This window comes from Ambystoma mexicanum, chromosome 4p, assembly GCF_040938575.1.
Source record: "Ambystoma mexicanum isolate Mex_15411 chromosome 4p, UKY_AmexF1_1, whole genome shotgun sequence".
Classification (NCBI taxonomy): domain Eukaryota; kingdom Metazoa; phylum Chordata; class Amphibia; order Caudata; family Ambystomatidae; genus Ambystoma; species Ambystoma mexicanum.
In genome coordinates this window covers 288884156-288900684 of record NC_090927.1, presented here as the reverse complement: position 1 = coordinate 288900684, position 16529 = coordinate 288884156, and the positions used below count along the sequence as shown (strand labels likewise).

Sequence of the window (16529 nt, the reverse complement as noted above, 5' to 3'; positions counted from 1 at the left end):
TGCCAAATTTGTACTCATCAAAAATGTTAGCTCTTCCTGTCTGAACTGGATTTCAGAAATGTTGCCCAAAATTGTCTCCTGGCTGCTGTCCAAAAAACCTAATGACCCGTAGGAGCATCAAGGAAGCTGAATCCAAATTCATGAAATGAATTATGAAATGTACCCAGAATACCCCCACCCTAAAGTAGTAACTCTGAATTCTCCTCAAAGTCTTCAGCTTCTGTCTGTATCACATGTAAGTAAATGGCAAACAACACTCCCACCACCTCACCGACAAACTCACCATGAGGAGGCCAATGCAGTACACAAAGTCACAGAAATAGCAAGATCAGAAATCAAAAACCGCACAAAACAAAAACAAGAAATACACATTTGCAAGACTGCACCCAGATACTGGATGAAATACCATCTCACATTAGAATAGCCCCCTCCCTCCTAAGCTGAAAAAATGAACAGAAAAAAACATTTTTGTTGCCCTATATAAAAGCCATATATTCTCCAATTATACAGACAGGCATTTCGATTATCGCTTTCACATATACTGCAGAGGATGGTCCTTTTAAGAGTCAATGGCTTAATTGGAGTTGTAAACCCACTACTCATAGTGGTTGTGATAATAGGGGCTTCACTCGGGAGTCCATGTCTAACACAGTTCTGTGAATTTTACCTTCACATGGTCAATAACACCCAGGAAGAAAACAGATAATTAGAATGCATCTGGAGAAAATCCAAGTCAGAAGAGGGCAGAATTCTCTGTAGGAGTCCCCAGCAAGATGACTCTGGTGTGTTGACGCTTCATTTAAAGAATCCTGAGTTAGAAAATCCTTAATGCTACTTGTATGGGAATCAACAACCTCTGAGTTCCGTACTCACTTCAATTTGATTTCTGACTAATATTGCAGGGATATCCAATTATTAATAACATTAAAACATTAATAACATCTTTGAAAATATACACTCTGCTCCAGAATCATCATCATACTTAACTATTTCTCCTTGACCTCCTTCGTGTCTGTAACCCTTACTCACCACTACTCCCAGGTTCTCTGGAAATCAAGGCATGTAAGCAGCAGGTGGAAACTTGCACAGCTCAATGGAACTAATAATTAATGTTTACCTTATCTGCAGACATCTTCTCAATAGTAAATGTCTCCCTTGAATTTGGTGGAGTTGTTCCTCACTAAAATGAACTTGTAATGCCTCACTTTTGGAAAAAAAGCAAGAGTATCCCAAAAACACTGCACTGAGCTAAGTACTGCCCAAATATCACATTTCCTGCTCCTGAGCAAGATTGTTTATTGAGATCAAACAACTTCTAAAGCATACTGTGGCCCATATGACTCTCCATTTCTGTGAATTACGTTGCAGGTCCACTCAATAATAAATTTCCAGGATAGATGGCCACCAGCACAGAGCGCCTCGCTGTCATGCGCCCAGACCATAATGCAGTCAGACTTTACCTTCATCTTCCTGCTACATGGTGGATAAATAGATCCTCCTAAAATAGTCATGAGAATCGGCTAGACTAAGAGGAACAGTACTTTAGGAGGCTGAATCATTCCTCCCTCAATCCGAAGCGTGCATGTTTAAATTGTCCCATGTCATTAAAACAGAAAAGCCTCAAGTGTGGGTGGTCCACAAGGTCCCCACCGAAAACCTGAACTCAGAGCAATCCATGATGGGCATCTCAAGTAATTGGCCATGGCCGAGGAAAGATACTCGTCGAACTGGGACCCTGCTACAAACACTTTATGGATTTCAAATGTAGGTGATCACAAAGTCACCAAAGATTCCGCAAGGACTTAAAACGCTTTCTGTCGAAGCGATTACGTAGCTGATAGCAGGATGTGATTGGCCTTCTCTTGAGGGTCATTTCCTGTGGCCCTGCTAACCATATGCTTCATCAAAGACCTCACATGCAGGATATCCTGGCTAATGGCCGGTGGCCATGTCTTTTACAAGGAAATTCCTACATGATAAAAGGAAGCTGCATAGCTCAAAAATCGTACCACAACCACATGGAAACAAACATGTTACCATCAATGCAAAATTGCTGCACTTACAAGCGCACTGAAGCAGCCATGTGCTTCAGAAAACTGTCTAATACACACTTAAATAAATATTGCACCAACAGTGCACACACATGCAAAACGTTAACTACTATCTATGTGTTAATGCCACCTGATACACAGGTTCATGGACTGTATCATCAGAGCATACCGTAACAATGTTACCTAAAACATCTGCAATTTATCATAGTGACGAACATCACACCATAATGAAACATTTCAACAATGAAAGCCTTACCAATTATTGTCAAATAAATTCCGCCTGCAATATCGGCTTCCTTGCTGAGCTTTGATTCAAAGGGATCAGCATCCCGCCGGTAATGAGGAATATATCCATTGAAGGGTAAAGCACTGTTGTTCAATGCCATTCTTCTCAAATAGAGAAATATTCCTGAGAATAAAAATATTATGATAAGTTCAACCACAATGCCTCACTCTTTATACATATATGTAAACAACGACTATATTCCTAAGAGAGTGGCATGACTAGGCATAATCAAATTTTTATTTTGAGGCCCGCTATAGAAACCGGTTTTAATACAATTGTCAAAATGGTTCAAAAAAAGAAAATACTGAAATTCGCTAGCATAGCAATGAAGAATATGCTGTAACAGAGGAAAATCCAGGTCTCCAATTTCCTTCAAAGCATCAAATGGGTTTGGGATCAATTTGGATTGCAGTCAACAGGACGTTCCAGAGCTTAAAGGAGTGGTGGAGCCAGGAAAGGGAGCAAAGGGGCCAGTTGACCCCTCTGCTTCACCCTGGTGCCCGGTGCGCCACATGCGGCCGCGTCACTCGTGTAATGCGACAGTGCACAATGCAAGCCTGGCGGCCAGTCAGGCTCACATCGCACTGTCCCATTATACATGAGAAGCGGCTGCGGCGTGATGCTGGCATGAATCAGGCATACGTGGCTCAGTCCCTTACAGTCACTATGGCTGGCAGACTGAACGTCAGCAGCCACTGCCATGGTGCAGGACTGGGTGGTGCGGGGCACACTGTGGCTTGTGGTGTGCGACTGCGACATACAGGAACCAGGAAGCTCAGTTAGCTTCCTGATTCCTGTCTGAAGCACGCAGAGAGCTGAATCGATGAGTCATACACTCGTGGTGAGCAGGCCAAGAAGACGGAGAGCCGGCACTGCACAGGAGAGGTACTTTAAAAATAAAATGTTAAAATGTATTTGTAAAATGTGTTATTGCACATATGTATGCATGTTGTGTGTGAATGGAGGTGCATGGGTGTGTTTTCAAGCATTTGTGTGTTGAGTGATGTGTCTAAGACTGTGAATTAATGATGATGCATTGTTTGTATATTCTGGGTGGAATGAAGTTTGTGAATATTATGCTGTGTCACTGGGTTAATGGGTATGAATGGTGGCTTTGTGTGATCGTGTGTGTCAGTGTGTGCGTGAGCTAGAGGCGCTTGGGCAGGCCGCAGATGATGTGACATTTTATTCTGGGCATCTTTTAAAGTAAGCATGGTATGTGTTATCACTTGGCTAAACTGGCACTTTGGGGCAGCCAGTCTAGCCCTTCTTACTGTGGCACAACTTTGCTTGTGGGCATCTTTAGTAAGGCAAGCATTGCATGTGTTCTCACTTTGCTAGACTGCTATTTTGGGGCAGCCAGTCTAGACTAGCCCTTCCTTACTGTGACATTACTTTTTTTCTGGGCATCTATGATAAGGCAAACCTTAAGTTACCAAAGCTTGTAGCTGGCGTTTGTGGATCTCCAAACCACCTTTGAATCTGTGTAGAGGCACCTCCTATGGGTACCTCCGGTTCGACGTAAGGCCAGGGATGAGCTTCCATCTGAACTCTCGGTTGTTGGAGTCAGTGGAGTCTTTTAGTTATTTGGGGCTGATCTTTTCAAATGAATTGAAATGGTTTAGTCAGGTTGAAAAAAGCTAATTGAATCATCTACGCCTTGATGGAGAGGCACTCACAATTCCCTTAAGATCTATCATGCCCAAACAATACCTGCAGTATTATATGGAGACAAATTATAGTGATTGCAACTCCATCCAGACTGCAGAGAATAGATTTCTCTCAACCTTCCATCGAGTGCCCCATTTACCCCGGTGGCGTGTTAGTTTAGTATAATAGTATTTATGTTATTATGCTTCAGCCTATCTTATACTGGCTACGTATTAGGAATACTGAAGCCCTCATGTTATATTGGGATGGTTTACATGAGGCATTTCTCACACTAGGTGGAATGCATCTTCCATGGTAAAGACATGTTAGAAATATGCTAACCCGTATTGGGCTTGCAGACCTATGGGAACACAATAAAACATTCAGACCGGATACAAAGGCTATGTCAAGAAATGTTTTACAGAGTGGGCTTGGAGTAAGTTGATCGACAGCTGCTTGCTAGGGAAAAAATCAGTGCTATATCTGCAGCTAAAAAAAGAGTGGTGGGTGGAAGCATACTTACATTATCAGCTGACACCCAATCTTAAATTTGGGTATGCAAAGTTCTGGTTGGGTATTCTCCCACTGGCCTAATTTACTGCCAAATCGAGTAAGGGTAGTACATCAACTGTTTGCCTGCTCTGTTTGGATGAAATTGAAGATTAAGTGCACCTTTCCTTCTGCCCATTTTATCCTGTAGAGAGGCTGCAGTGTCTTAGGCCACTATGGATTCGTCAAAAAGCACCATCTATTCAGTTCGCTCTCGTAGCACTAAAATGTTGCTCTTCTCACACATTTATGTTGGCGTTTTCTGTCATTTTATCCTCTGCTTTAAAAAAAGAAGACATTGTCAAGACATTTTTAACACTTGCTTATTATTTTGGAGGGCAGGCTTGTTGCTGCAAGTGATTTTGATGGAGATGTAATTATCTTTTACTTGTTTTATACCCGTTTGTACTATTGTAATCTGTGTTGCTAATCATTTATGTTGTTTCTGCTGAAATAAAGCTAAAGTCACCATACCCATTGGTCACCATGGGGCTCAGGGACTGGGAAAAGGATACACATGGTAATGAGTGACCTGGGCAAGAATGCACAAGGTAAGGAGGGACTCGCCCAGTATAAGGATGTGCGCATTCATGGTAATGATGGACAGGGACAAAAATACATGCAGTGTTGAGAAATCAACGATGCGATAATGAGGGACAGGGATGAGGATGCATGCCCTAATGGTAATGAAAGACCAGCACAAGGATTCATGCAGTAATGAGGGACAGGGATGGTAATGTTCAAAGTAATGGGGTAGCAAATGGTAATAGGGGTCTGATATGAGAATGCACGTGCCTCTGGGGGATTGGGATGGTGATGTGTGTGATGTGTGTGGTAATGGAAAAGAAGGACAGGGATTCATGCAGCAATTGTAATGCGGGACGAGGACAAGGACGCCTATTATCATGAGGGACTGGAACAAGGAATGCGTCTATTAATGCGAGGACAAGGACGCCTATTATCATGAGGGACTGGAACAAGGAATGCGTCTATTAATGAGGAACAAGGACAAGAATTTAGGGACTGGGATGAAGAAAAGGACTTAATTGTAATGAGGGAACAGGACACAGATAGGGCAGAGATACACTGAGTAATGAGTGACTGGGAATGTAATTTGTGTGGGGGAACTGCATGGGCTTGTGCGAGGTAATGAAAATGAGGGACTGAACAAAGGAACCTGGATGAGGAGGAGTGTAATGCTGAGATGCCAGGATGAGGATGCACATGGTAATGAGTGACTGAGACATGCATGTGCCTGGCATTGAGGGGCCAGGACAAGGATGTTCAAAGTAATGATGAACCGGGATGAGAATGTGAAAGTAATGATGATGAGTGATGGCGATGAGGAGGAAGATGCAATACATAATTAATCACCAGGATGAGGATGTGTGTGGTTTTGAGGCACCAGGGCAAAACTGAACGGGCGTATGAAGTACCAGGATGGGGATGCATGCTGTAATTGTAATTAGGGATTGGGAAGATGATGTGTGCAGTAATGGGGACAGGGATGAGCATGTACATGATGATGAGGTACTGAGACAAGCATGGTTGCCTTAATGGTGGGCAGGGATGAGGATGCCTGTAGTAATGGTAATGAGACAGTGGGACAAGGGTGGAGGTTATGAGGGATTGGGACAAGGATGTACATGTCAATGGAAATGAGCGAGCGGGAAAAGTATGCATAAGATCATTGTAAAGAGAGACCAGGACAAGGATGCACAAGGTAATGACAATAAGAACCAGGATGAGGATGTGTGGGGTAATGAGGGACTGGCACAATAATCTGTATGGTAATGAAGACGTGCTTGGTGATACATGACTAGCAGGAGAATGTGTGCTATAATGAGACACTGGGACAACGTGGCAGGAGAAATACAGAGGTGCCAGTAAGATGATGCTCTCAGCAATGATGGACAAGGATGAGTGCAGTACTGATATCAAGGGTCTGGGATGAGGATGCATGAGTAATGCTAATGAGGGACTGGGGTGTTGATGCGTAGTATAACGAGAGACCTGGACATGAATATGCTCGGTAATGTAAGACTGGGGGGAGTATGTGCATGGTAATGAGGAACTGTGATAATAACTCACATGGTACTGTGGGACCAGGACCAGGATGTGCAGCAAAATGGTAATAAGGGACAACAATAAGTATGCATGCAGTAAGTGTAATGAGGAAACGGTACGAGCATGTGCTAGGTAGTGGGGAATGGGAATGAGGAAGATGATGAGTATGGTAATGATGGTTTGGCTTATGCATACATTCTCTAATGATGGACTAGCAAAAGAAGGGGCATAGTAATGAGGGGCTGGGAGAACAGGGCAAGCCTGCCTTTAAGCGCCATGAAACTTGGATTATCTTCTCATGGAGTGTCAGGCAGAGCTCAGATCCTGGTCTATACTCACCTTTCCCAATAAGCCCCAAAGAGCTCTCTGATTTTCCAGAGTCTGATAGTCTGTGAATTGTACTACCATCATGTTTAAGTGAAATCAGTCTGAAGTTGCTGCATTGTGTGTGATTTTCTCAATTTTGGGAGAAAATAAGGCACCATTAACTTATCTTGAGTAACCCCCTTTCTCATCCGCCTCATTATACATTTTGGTCAATAAGGGTGCTATGAATGTTTTGCAAGTCTTTTGAAACTTCCCCAACCATAGCTCTCAGGGTTCTGATCACTCATCCGCAAAGAAAGTAGTTCCCAAGTCATTTCTAATATCTTCATCTGAGGAGTTTAGGATGATACCTTCCATGAAGGTTTGTTCTTCTTCATTCATGTTTAATGTATCTGTAAGGTACATGTGACTGTAGTATGCTACAAACTGATTTGTTATATCAGTTGAATACATGATAAAGGAATCATCATCAGTGATTAAATAAGGGATACAAGCAACAGATTGTTGGTTTGTAGGCTGAGCCACCAAACGCCCCTTTCCTTTAGACCCTGTTGGTAATATTTCTGCTTAAGGACGAATAATGCATATTTGGCTTAATTAGCATAGTGTGAACATAGCTCATATTTCTGCCAGTTTAACTCATTCTGTAGGGAAGGTTTGGGAATTTAGCATAAATGGAAAGTGAAATTCTGGATGGCGTCTTCTAACTTGTTTAAGCCATGATACCCTTTAGATTTTTTTTAACAGAAGCGATTTGCATCACTATTCCTCTAATAGGCTTTAAGAGAAGTCCAAATCATAGCCATGGAAGAGATCCACAAATTCCTCCAACGATTTGTTGAGGGATAATTTGTCTGCTAAATGTTTTTATTAACATACGTTCATCCTCCACCTGTGGTTCATTGGTCCGGGTAAGAAAACATAACCTTTAAAAATAACAGGGCATGACCCGAGAGACCTGCTGGAATAATCACGTTATTTACTTGCTATTTCACAAGGTGCTTTGAGATGAGGAGATAGTCAATTCTTTTATATGATCGATGAATACATGAGATATGGGTGTATACTCTACCTGTCATATTAAGTAGCTTAGGCAGCCTTTGCAAGAGGAAGGGTACTTTGTCTTTCTCTTCAAATTCTTTTGCAATGCATGGTAAATTAAATCTTATCACACCTACTGCGATCTTTCAAATCTGTATTAGTTTCTGTTGTTCTAGGTCTTCCACTAATTTCTCAAGTTCTTTCATTCTGTCTAAACCTATTAATGTGCCTTCTGGGGATTTTAGTTCCTCAGAGAGGGACACAAGTTATGTGTGCCTGGATGATGTGCTGGTATTTATAGAGTCTACTGTGGTACAAAGAACAGACATTTGATGAACAAGCTCTGTCCAAGCTGATAACATTCTGATGTAGTGATTCTGTCCAATTGTCTTGTGGATTATACTTTCACAGATTTGACTGCTCCCCTGAGCCCTCCATCGTTACAGAAACCTTGTCGGTATTACACAAGTATTTTAGAAGAGCTTACTTTAAATTAATACTAAGGTCAGTGATGAAACTTACAATTATTTCTTTGTCAGGAAAGGTAAACAGTGGCAGGTTTTCATCAATGTGTATTATAGAACCTTAATAAGGACTGTTGACAAAAAATATAGAGGCACTGTTTAACGCCATCCTATTAAGTAGTCCTCTTTCTGTGGCTATGAATAGAATCACTGGTCTGTGTGGATGTTTTTCCTATATTGTTCTTTGCCTCCGTCCATGCGATCCTCCCCCACAGACACTGCCAACAGGACTCCTTGAACCCTCAGTCAGCCGACTCCTCTATGGTTTGTTCACTGATGCTCTACAAATCAGCGTTCGAGCCACAGCTTGCTGATCCACCAGGCCTAAGATCAGCATACTTCCAGATGTGAGCACTGCAAAGATCAACACTCATAATGCTGTGCTAATCAACCCTGGTGAATATTCCTTTCACTGACCAGCACTTCAGACTGAGAACCATGCTGTGATCACTGATATGTGAAATCACAATGTGAATCCTTGATAAGGAGCGCACAGGATTGTGGCCATATTGGCCCACTGCTCGTGTAATATTACTATTGCCTTCCTTGCTGCTGACAGTGTTTTTACTGTTTCTATACTTGTGGGAGTGTGCTGCTTTAAAAACTGTGTCACCCCGCAGAGCGGGCGCAGAGTGCGGCAGAGTCTTAGGAGTCCGAGGAAGTCTGTGGAATCCTGGACTCTCCTCTGCTTCCCCTCGGCTCTCCCACTGAATTGGAGATACGTAGAGAGCCCACTCAGGATGTGTCACAAAATCAATCACTTTCCTCTACAACTGCAATGGATGAACTAAAATGAGACGAAAATAGTAGAAACTCTCTGGATGTTGTTAATAAATTATTAACAGATCTTACTCGGATAAACAAAGACAGATGCTACAAACTAACATCGAGCACAATGCCAGAAATATCGGAGGCTTTTGCCGAGCCCCTTCTTACTCCAAGCCCCTCAGTTTTAGAAAAAACCTTAAAGTGCATATTGCCTATACAAACAGCCTGTCTAAACGAAGGAGAGTTTACTCGAGCATCTCGCTGAGCATTCAATGCTCACAGATGAAGAAGCCTAAAATGGGTGCTACTACATCTGAAACCCTGCAAAACTGTTCACTCAACGAGTTACCTTTGGGCGGAGACGGGAGTGATGCCCATTGTGAGCAAACCGACTCTTTGTCGTACTCATCTTCCTCCAACTCCTAACTAATGGAGAGCCCGTTCCCAAAAATTAGACATCTCCCACCTTGCAGAAAACGCCATACACGGCAAGAAGTAGAGGATGATGACAAAGTCAGATGTGAATTAAAAATGAGAGACCTTCAGGCGACTATAATGTCTTCAATGGCTTTAACCACTGCCCCCTTCCTCAAAATGTATGAACACCTCAATGAAAATGTGAAAGATCTTGCCAACCTCGTATCCGTTATGAACACTAAGCTTCTGGACATTGAAAACACACACAATACATAGAAGGAGTCACTGGCTGGAACTCAGAATAAGGCCGATTGGGCACTGGGCTCACTAGTGGACTTCGCCAAAAACGCCAATCTGGACAAGAAGCTTCTGGCGGAAGTGGCGAAACAAGCGCTAAATCTCTTTCAACAAAAGACAGAAATGCACTCCGAACGGGAACCTAAGTGTGAAAGATGTGCTGATGGACACATATGTACTGGTATGAGTCCTACCAGTAACCTGCGATGCTCAATGCCCACTGCAAGCGAACTGCTTCTGCCAGACCTACAACTTGCTATTTTGCCGCCTTTGGAAGAACCAACAAAAAAGAGTGCAGGGACAGAAGTCGATCGAGGTAAGGAGGTTACACTGGACTTAACAGTGACATCTGCAGCTGAGGACGCCCAACTGTATGGGACTCCCGCACTCGCCAGTCCTGAAAGCAAATTAACAGCCACTAAATCAGCTCAAGTGATCCCCATGGCCCACAAAGAAAAGGTCCAACCTATGCAGTTCCATGATATCCTCACGGAGAGTCAATCCTCAGGTAACTTGGCCCTCCTAGATCCACAAACGGCGTCTTCTTCTGACCTGAGCCTTCAGTGCCCTCTGACAGACGCAGAAGATGCACTGGCAAACAAGGATGCTGATGCCTTTTCCCCAGAACTTTTTGATATATTCAAAACCTCTAAAACCAACCAAAAAGCTGGTGTGACTCAAAATAACCCAAGAGGTACCAGTGACAAAAAAATCGAAAAACCAACCCTTGAAAAAAATGAAACGAGGAAAGGATTCACTGAAGTTCTTAAGAAATACCAAAACTGTCAATGTGACAGTGAATAGAACTATTGTGAAAGAAAAAAGTGGCGAAGTAAAAGCACCCTCAAATGAATTAATAATTGAGCTGGATGAAGCACCTGAGCTTAGAACAGACTCCTGTGAGGTATCTGAAGACCTGATGAATATGTCTACTTATGAGGACGATGACGGGAAGGAACCTGGCGAGCCTGACGCAATTGTCCAACCAGACTGCAAAACCAATAATGCGAACTCTTGTTGTGACACGGCTGGCCAAGTCGGAGCGCCGAATCCTAATATTGTCTCAAATTCTTCACAACTGCCCCAACTGCCAGTGATAATACAACTGGAGGCTAAGGTACCTCTTGCCGCTGAACCACTTGGCAGAGAGAGTGTGTGCAGAAGAATTTTGTCTCTCCAACGTAACGAAGCGCAAACACTTTGTGAAGTGATTCAGCAAACTGCAACATCACGAGATGATCTTAACAAACCAAAGTCTATGTTTATGACACTTGATGAAAAACATTGTAAGACAACTGCGATGGCCACTAAACTGGACTGTCACTTGAGATCAATGGAATCCCATGTGCAACCTGATAGTTACTGCAAGTTGAAATCAGTATGTTCTTATACATCTCATAATCAAAAAGACCAACAAATGGAATACAAATCTGACTTGCAGCCACACTCGTCTATTGGCTTACAGCTCAAATGAGAACAACTGCGAGAGAAAACAACAAAAGTGCTTCTCAAATTCCAAAGGACTCAAAGGAGGGAAACTTTTTACCCAAAACACAAATGGCTCACCAAGTACTTTTGGAAAGTATAGAGTCTTCGGACGACTTAATCTTGAACCGTCATAATGTACTGTGGTTGTGCCATCTTGTGCCAAGTCTTAGAGCCATTGAATCCGGAGACTTGAAAATTGTCGAATTCTTCAATGAAACCAAAAACAACGCTGTAATCCTACATCTGCAGTCTAAACTAATAGTAGACATTCTTTTAGAAGTGGGCCCAGTGTTAATGTCGGTGGGGTTCGACATTTCTATAGCACCGACCGGGCTTGTGTCTAGAACAATGGAAAATGGCTCCTGTAGAGCAACTAACAATGGAGTGATACAGCCAGATGTGTCTGTGGCTGAACTAACATCCTCGGTGACACCCCAAGTGTCCTCATCACGAACTAGCCGGTTAGACCTTGAGCTCCTGACCAAGAGTCAGAGGAACGACTGTATAAGGATCACAATTCAACGAGCAGACATCGCCAAATTGAATTCAGACAATACAGAAGAAGTCACTCCCCTGGTTGCTATAGAAAATGACTGATCATGGGTCGCCGGTGCTCTAAATACTGAACAGTCCAAGTAACGCCAGGCCCAAGAATCCTGCCAAAACTGTACCATGGGATCTTGGAACACCAGGGACTTTATGCACCTGTTTACAACTAACTGGGCGTCTGACTTGGATCTCATTTGCCTACAGGAAACGTGGCTAAACAAAACTCCAATCCTTGAAGGATTTGAAATAGCGCACAATCCTGTTATTAAACAGTCTAAGGGGAGACCGATGGCTGGGTTATTGGTGGCAGTAAAGAGAGATTCCGGCCTTAGAATTGAGAACTGTTTCAACCCCTCTCCATTTATTCAGGTGGTGGTGGTAAGTTGTTCAGGGACAGTGAAGGCTCAAGTTTCCAAACTGTATATCATCAATATTTACTCGAACCACCTGGCTGCTGGTGCTATATCTTTTGTCGATCAAGTCACAACTGTAATTGACGATTTATTGGAAATGGGTAACTCAAACAACCTTATCATTTGTGGTGACCTTAACATCGACTGCATCACTCACTTAAACTTAACCAGTGGCAAAAAGAAACTTAACTACTCTGACCAACAACTGACAAACCAATGGTGTTCGGAAATGGACATTCGTGGGCTAACGATACTAAATAGTCAAACACCGGGGGACATCCCGTCTGCACCGACGTGGAGAAGAGGAGATCAAACTTCAACGCTCGATTACATATTTGTCTCTGGAAACATCCACACGAGAATTAGTACCCTTGAAGACATAAAAATGACCCACAGTGACCACGACATGGTGACTTTGAAATTTAACTCCACCACTCAGCGTAATCAGGAACGGTGCCCACATGCTGTAAGAACTGGAGCCTGCAGAATCCGTTTAAATCTTGATACTGATGACTTAACTGTCATTACAGCTCAATTTCAACTGAATCCTGGATCCCTGGAATATGATCATCTGCTGTCACAATATGTGGAACGGAAAAACAATCTAAAACATGCTGAATTTGCACCCAAACACAAATTTGACTTAGAAATCTCTCAACGGAAAAGAACCTTACGACGGCAGCTGAGAAATGTTCTAAAAACCCTGATTGAGGATGCTTGTGAACAAAGAAGAAAGCTCAAACAAGCCCACAAGAACTGGCTCAAGTCTAACAAAGCCATTAGGCTACAAAATGATGCTGAGTTCATGCTGTCCAAAATGGTGAGTAAAAATTCAGCAGACTACTGGAGATTGATAAACACCAACCTCACGCCACAACATGCTCTGCAGGCAAACTTGGTCTTAGAAGCGGAGTGGATAGCTTTCTACTCTGACCTCTTTCGCAAAGATGCATAAACTAAAGAATGGGAAGCGCCCATCCTAACGCATTGGGAGATTGTGTTTGACAAAGAAGACATCTTGCAAGTAATTAAAAACGTGCACGACTCAAGAGCCACTGGCCCGGATGGGCTCACAAACTTCTCCATCAAACGCCACCCAGAGGAGTGGTCAGAATTTTGTGCCATCCTGTTTAACAGAATTGTCAAGTGCTGCAACACCCCAAAATCATGGAAATCTGCCGTGATTGTGCCAATCTTCAAAAAAGGAGACAGAAGAAAACCTAAGACCTATAGACCCATTGCACTGCTTGAAGCGCTAGGGAAAGTGTACGCCACCCTCTTGCAACAGCAACTCCTAAAGTGGTCTACTGAATGTAACCGGGTAGACCCGAGACAAACAAGATTCGTCAAGGGGGTGGGGTGTGGTGTTAATCTACTGCTGTTAAATCTACTGAAGATGGAGGCTCATCGGTCGAACTCTAAGATCTACTTGGCCCGAATAGATGTATAGCAAGCGTTTGACAGTATAAACAGGGAGTTGCCTTGGGGAAAGCTGAGTGCGTGGAACTGTTCCCCCAGTTTGCTGGCTGCTATTTGTGAGTTACACACAAATACTTTGATCAAGATCAGACTAGACCTTAAAGGCACTCTATCAGCCCCAATTGACACGTCTAGGGGTGTCAAACAAGGTTGCCCCTTAGCAGCCAGTATCTTCAACTTGTTTATATCTGACATTAAAGAGATCTTCAAGGAGTTGACCACATTTCCACCTAAAATCCACGGCACTCACATTGACTATCATGTATATGCGGACAACCTTATCCTTTTGGATTTAACACCTATAGGTCTACAACGTAAACTTAAATTTACCATTCTTGAAAAGTACTGAATGGCCTCACTACAAACAAGAAAAAATGTACCTGGTACCTTGACAAAGAGCTGATTAGGGTCGTGAAGAACACTACCTACCTAGGGATGAGAATTAGTGCCAGCAGAAATGATGCACCCTGGGTGGAGTCGACAAAGAGCAAATGCCGACAGTTAGCATGCCAGGCGTCCCTGATCAACAGAAAATGTGGTAAATTTTCTCTAAAACCAACTGTTGTCTTTTTCCAGCAAAAAGTGGTGCCGGCAATGATATAGGGTGGTGTAAACATCTTTGGTTGTGGGTTTGAGGTGTGGAACTCGCTTGAAAATATTTTCTGATCCAGAGTTCTACACTTACCAAAAGGGATTTCAACGGCGTGAATAAGATAAGAACTTAGCTACATCTCAATTCAAGCCAGAGTTGCCTGGAAACTCCTAAGCCTATTTAGGAAAACAGTGCAAATGAATCTGCCACCTCAAATTGGCATACTACACAATCCAGATACTGAAAAAACACAAACGATCTTGTACCAATGGAATACATTGTGTCTTGAGGTGTTAGACACATACGACATCACGGTACAAACTTTGATCGAAAATCCAGATTCGGCTAAATTGAAGATGTGGAGAACACATGTAAACTAAGATCTGAGTCCAGGACGATGAAGGAGGCTCTTGGTGAAGCCAGAGCATATGGTCAGTTACCAGAGTATCTAACTTGTTTCCCGGGCCAATGCACGAGAGCATTATACATGCAGTTTAGACTCAATGCATTGCCTACTAAGGAGCTCCTAAGCTTCTGGTCCCAGTCTGCTGACTCTGATCTTTTGTGTCGATTCTGCAGAGCCAATAATGAAACTCTGAACCACTTGGCGATGTCATGCCCTGGGTTAGAGCAACAAAGAAACATTATCTTTGGCACAGTAACGGAAACATTTCAGTTTCTGTCAGTCGACGATTGGTGGAGAGCCTTGTTCGACAGTTCAAACAGATCTGTCTTATGTGCACTGGTCACTTTTCTCTGTGTCCTAAAGGAGAGTTTAGATGCCAAGACAATCCACTAAAGCTCAGTGGCAAAACTTTGCGTACCTTCTGAAGAAAGATGTTGCCCAGATGACAAACTGGGCATAAGGAAGTGTATTTTTACTGTATGTTGTCTTTTAAAGGTTTGTATAAACTAAATTAAAAAAAAAAAATAATATTCCTATTATTTTAAGGATATATTCTGAAAGTTATCATTAGACATAAACATTGTTACAATTTAAAAAGATTCACTTTAAAATGTTAATGTAAAAAAAAATGTTTTATAAGCTCTTTGTGCAAAACAAAATACCCATGCCAAAGATATGTGTTGTTGTTTTTCTCTTGTCATACAGCTGTCAGCAATGGGTGGGCTAGGTCTAGCAAATGTGCACTGGACTATGTGACTCTCAACCACATAGAGACAGTCAAAGAAAGAGATGCAACAGAGCTATAGGAGTGACAAACAGAGAAAGAGGGGATGCGGGGGAGAGAGTGATAACTATTTCTGCAAATGGTATACCTGGTGCAGCTAATTTAAAATATAGTTTTTGGCTCATTTCAGTTTCTCAAGTTAAACTGAACTTAAAATGATGAATGGTTATAAATAGTTTATATTTGTAATGCTTGTTACTTGTGATAAGTCATAGATCAATACCTGTATTAAACAAATTATTCCTCTTGTATTCCTGATGATTTCCTCTTTTATTCTGAATGAGGACTACTTGCAGACTGTATATACTAAATATAGGATTCGTTGTGAATCATCATGCACTAAATGCATCAACTGGACTTTGTTTGGGAAAATATTGTTCTAATGGATTGTGTCCTCACACAGATTCCTCATTTTAGATTTTTGTATCCTGACTTGCAGGCTCACAAAAAGTTTCAACAGCAGGGGACGCTGTGTGTCATCGGCGCTGATGTCCCTCGATGGTCCCATTCCCATGTCCGGATGTGATGTTGATTATGGTATAAATAGCACGCACTGCGCCTGTTACTTGAGTTCTGTTTTTCCACATGCACAGCACGCTCTTGGAGTGGTTTGATTCGCCTCAGTGATTCTCTAATACGTCATAATACTTCTGTGATTTGATCACAATGTCTATGCCGAATACAAGCTTCAAGTGCTGTGTGGTCTATGATTCGAAGTCTCGATCACTGATCCCCAGAGTATTTGTCTCGGGTGCCTCGGCAAAGATCATGAAGTCGTTGAATGTGGCTCCTGCAAATCGATGCCCAGTAAGGCCTTGAATAAGAGAAGATTGAAGTTTGC

At 42.5% G+C, this 16529-nt stretch overlaps 1 protein-coding gene across 2 annotated transcripts in view; it reads right to left on the bottom strand.

Moving 5' to 3' along the window:
- The window catches only part of OPN5 (opsin 5), a 533338-nt gene that overhangs the window by 274564 nt on the left and 242245 nt on the right, over positions 1-16529 (bottom strand). For both annotated transcript variants that reach the window (XM_069605842.1, XM_069605841.1), the window contains exon 2: positions 2308-2460. In XM_069605842.1, coding sequence (XP_069461943.1) covers positions 2308-2437 — 130 coding nt within the window. In that variant the 5' untranslated portion in view covers positions 2438-2460. The remainder of the gene's footprint in view (positions 1-2307; positions 2461-16529) is intronic.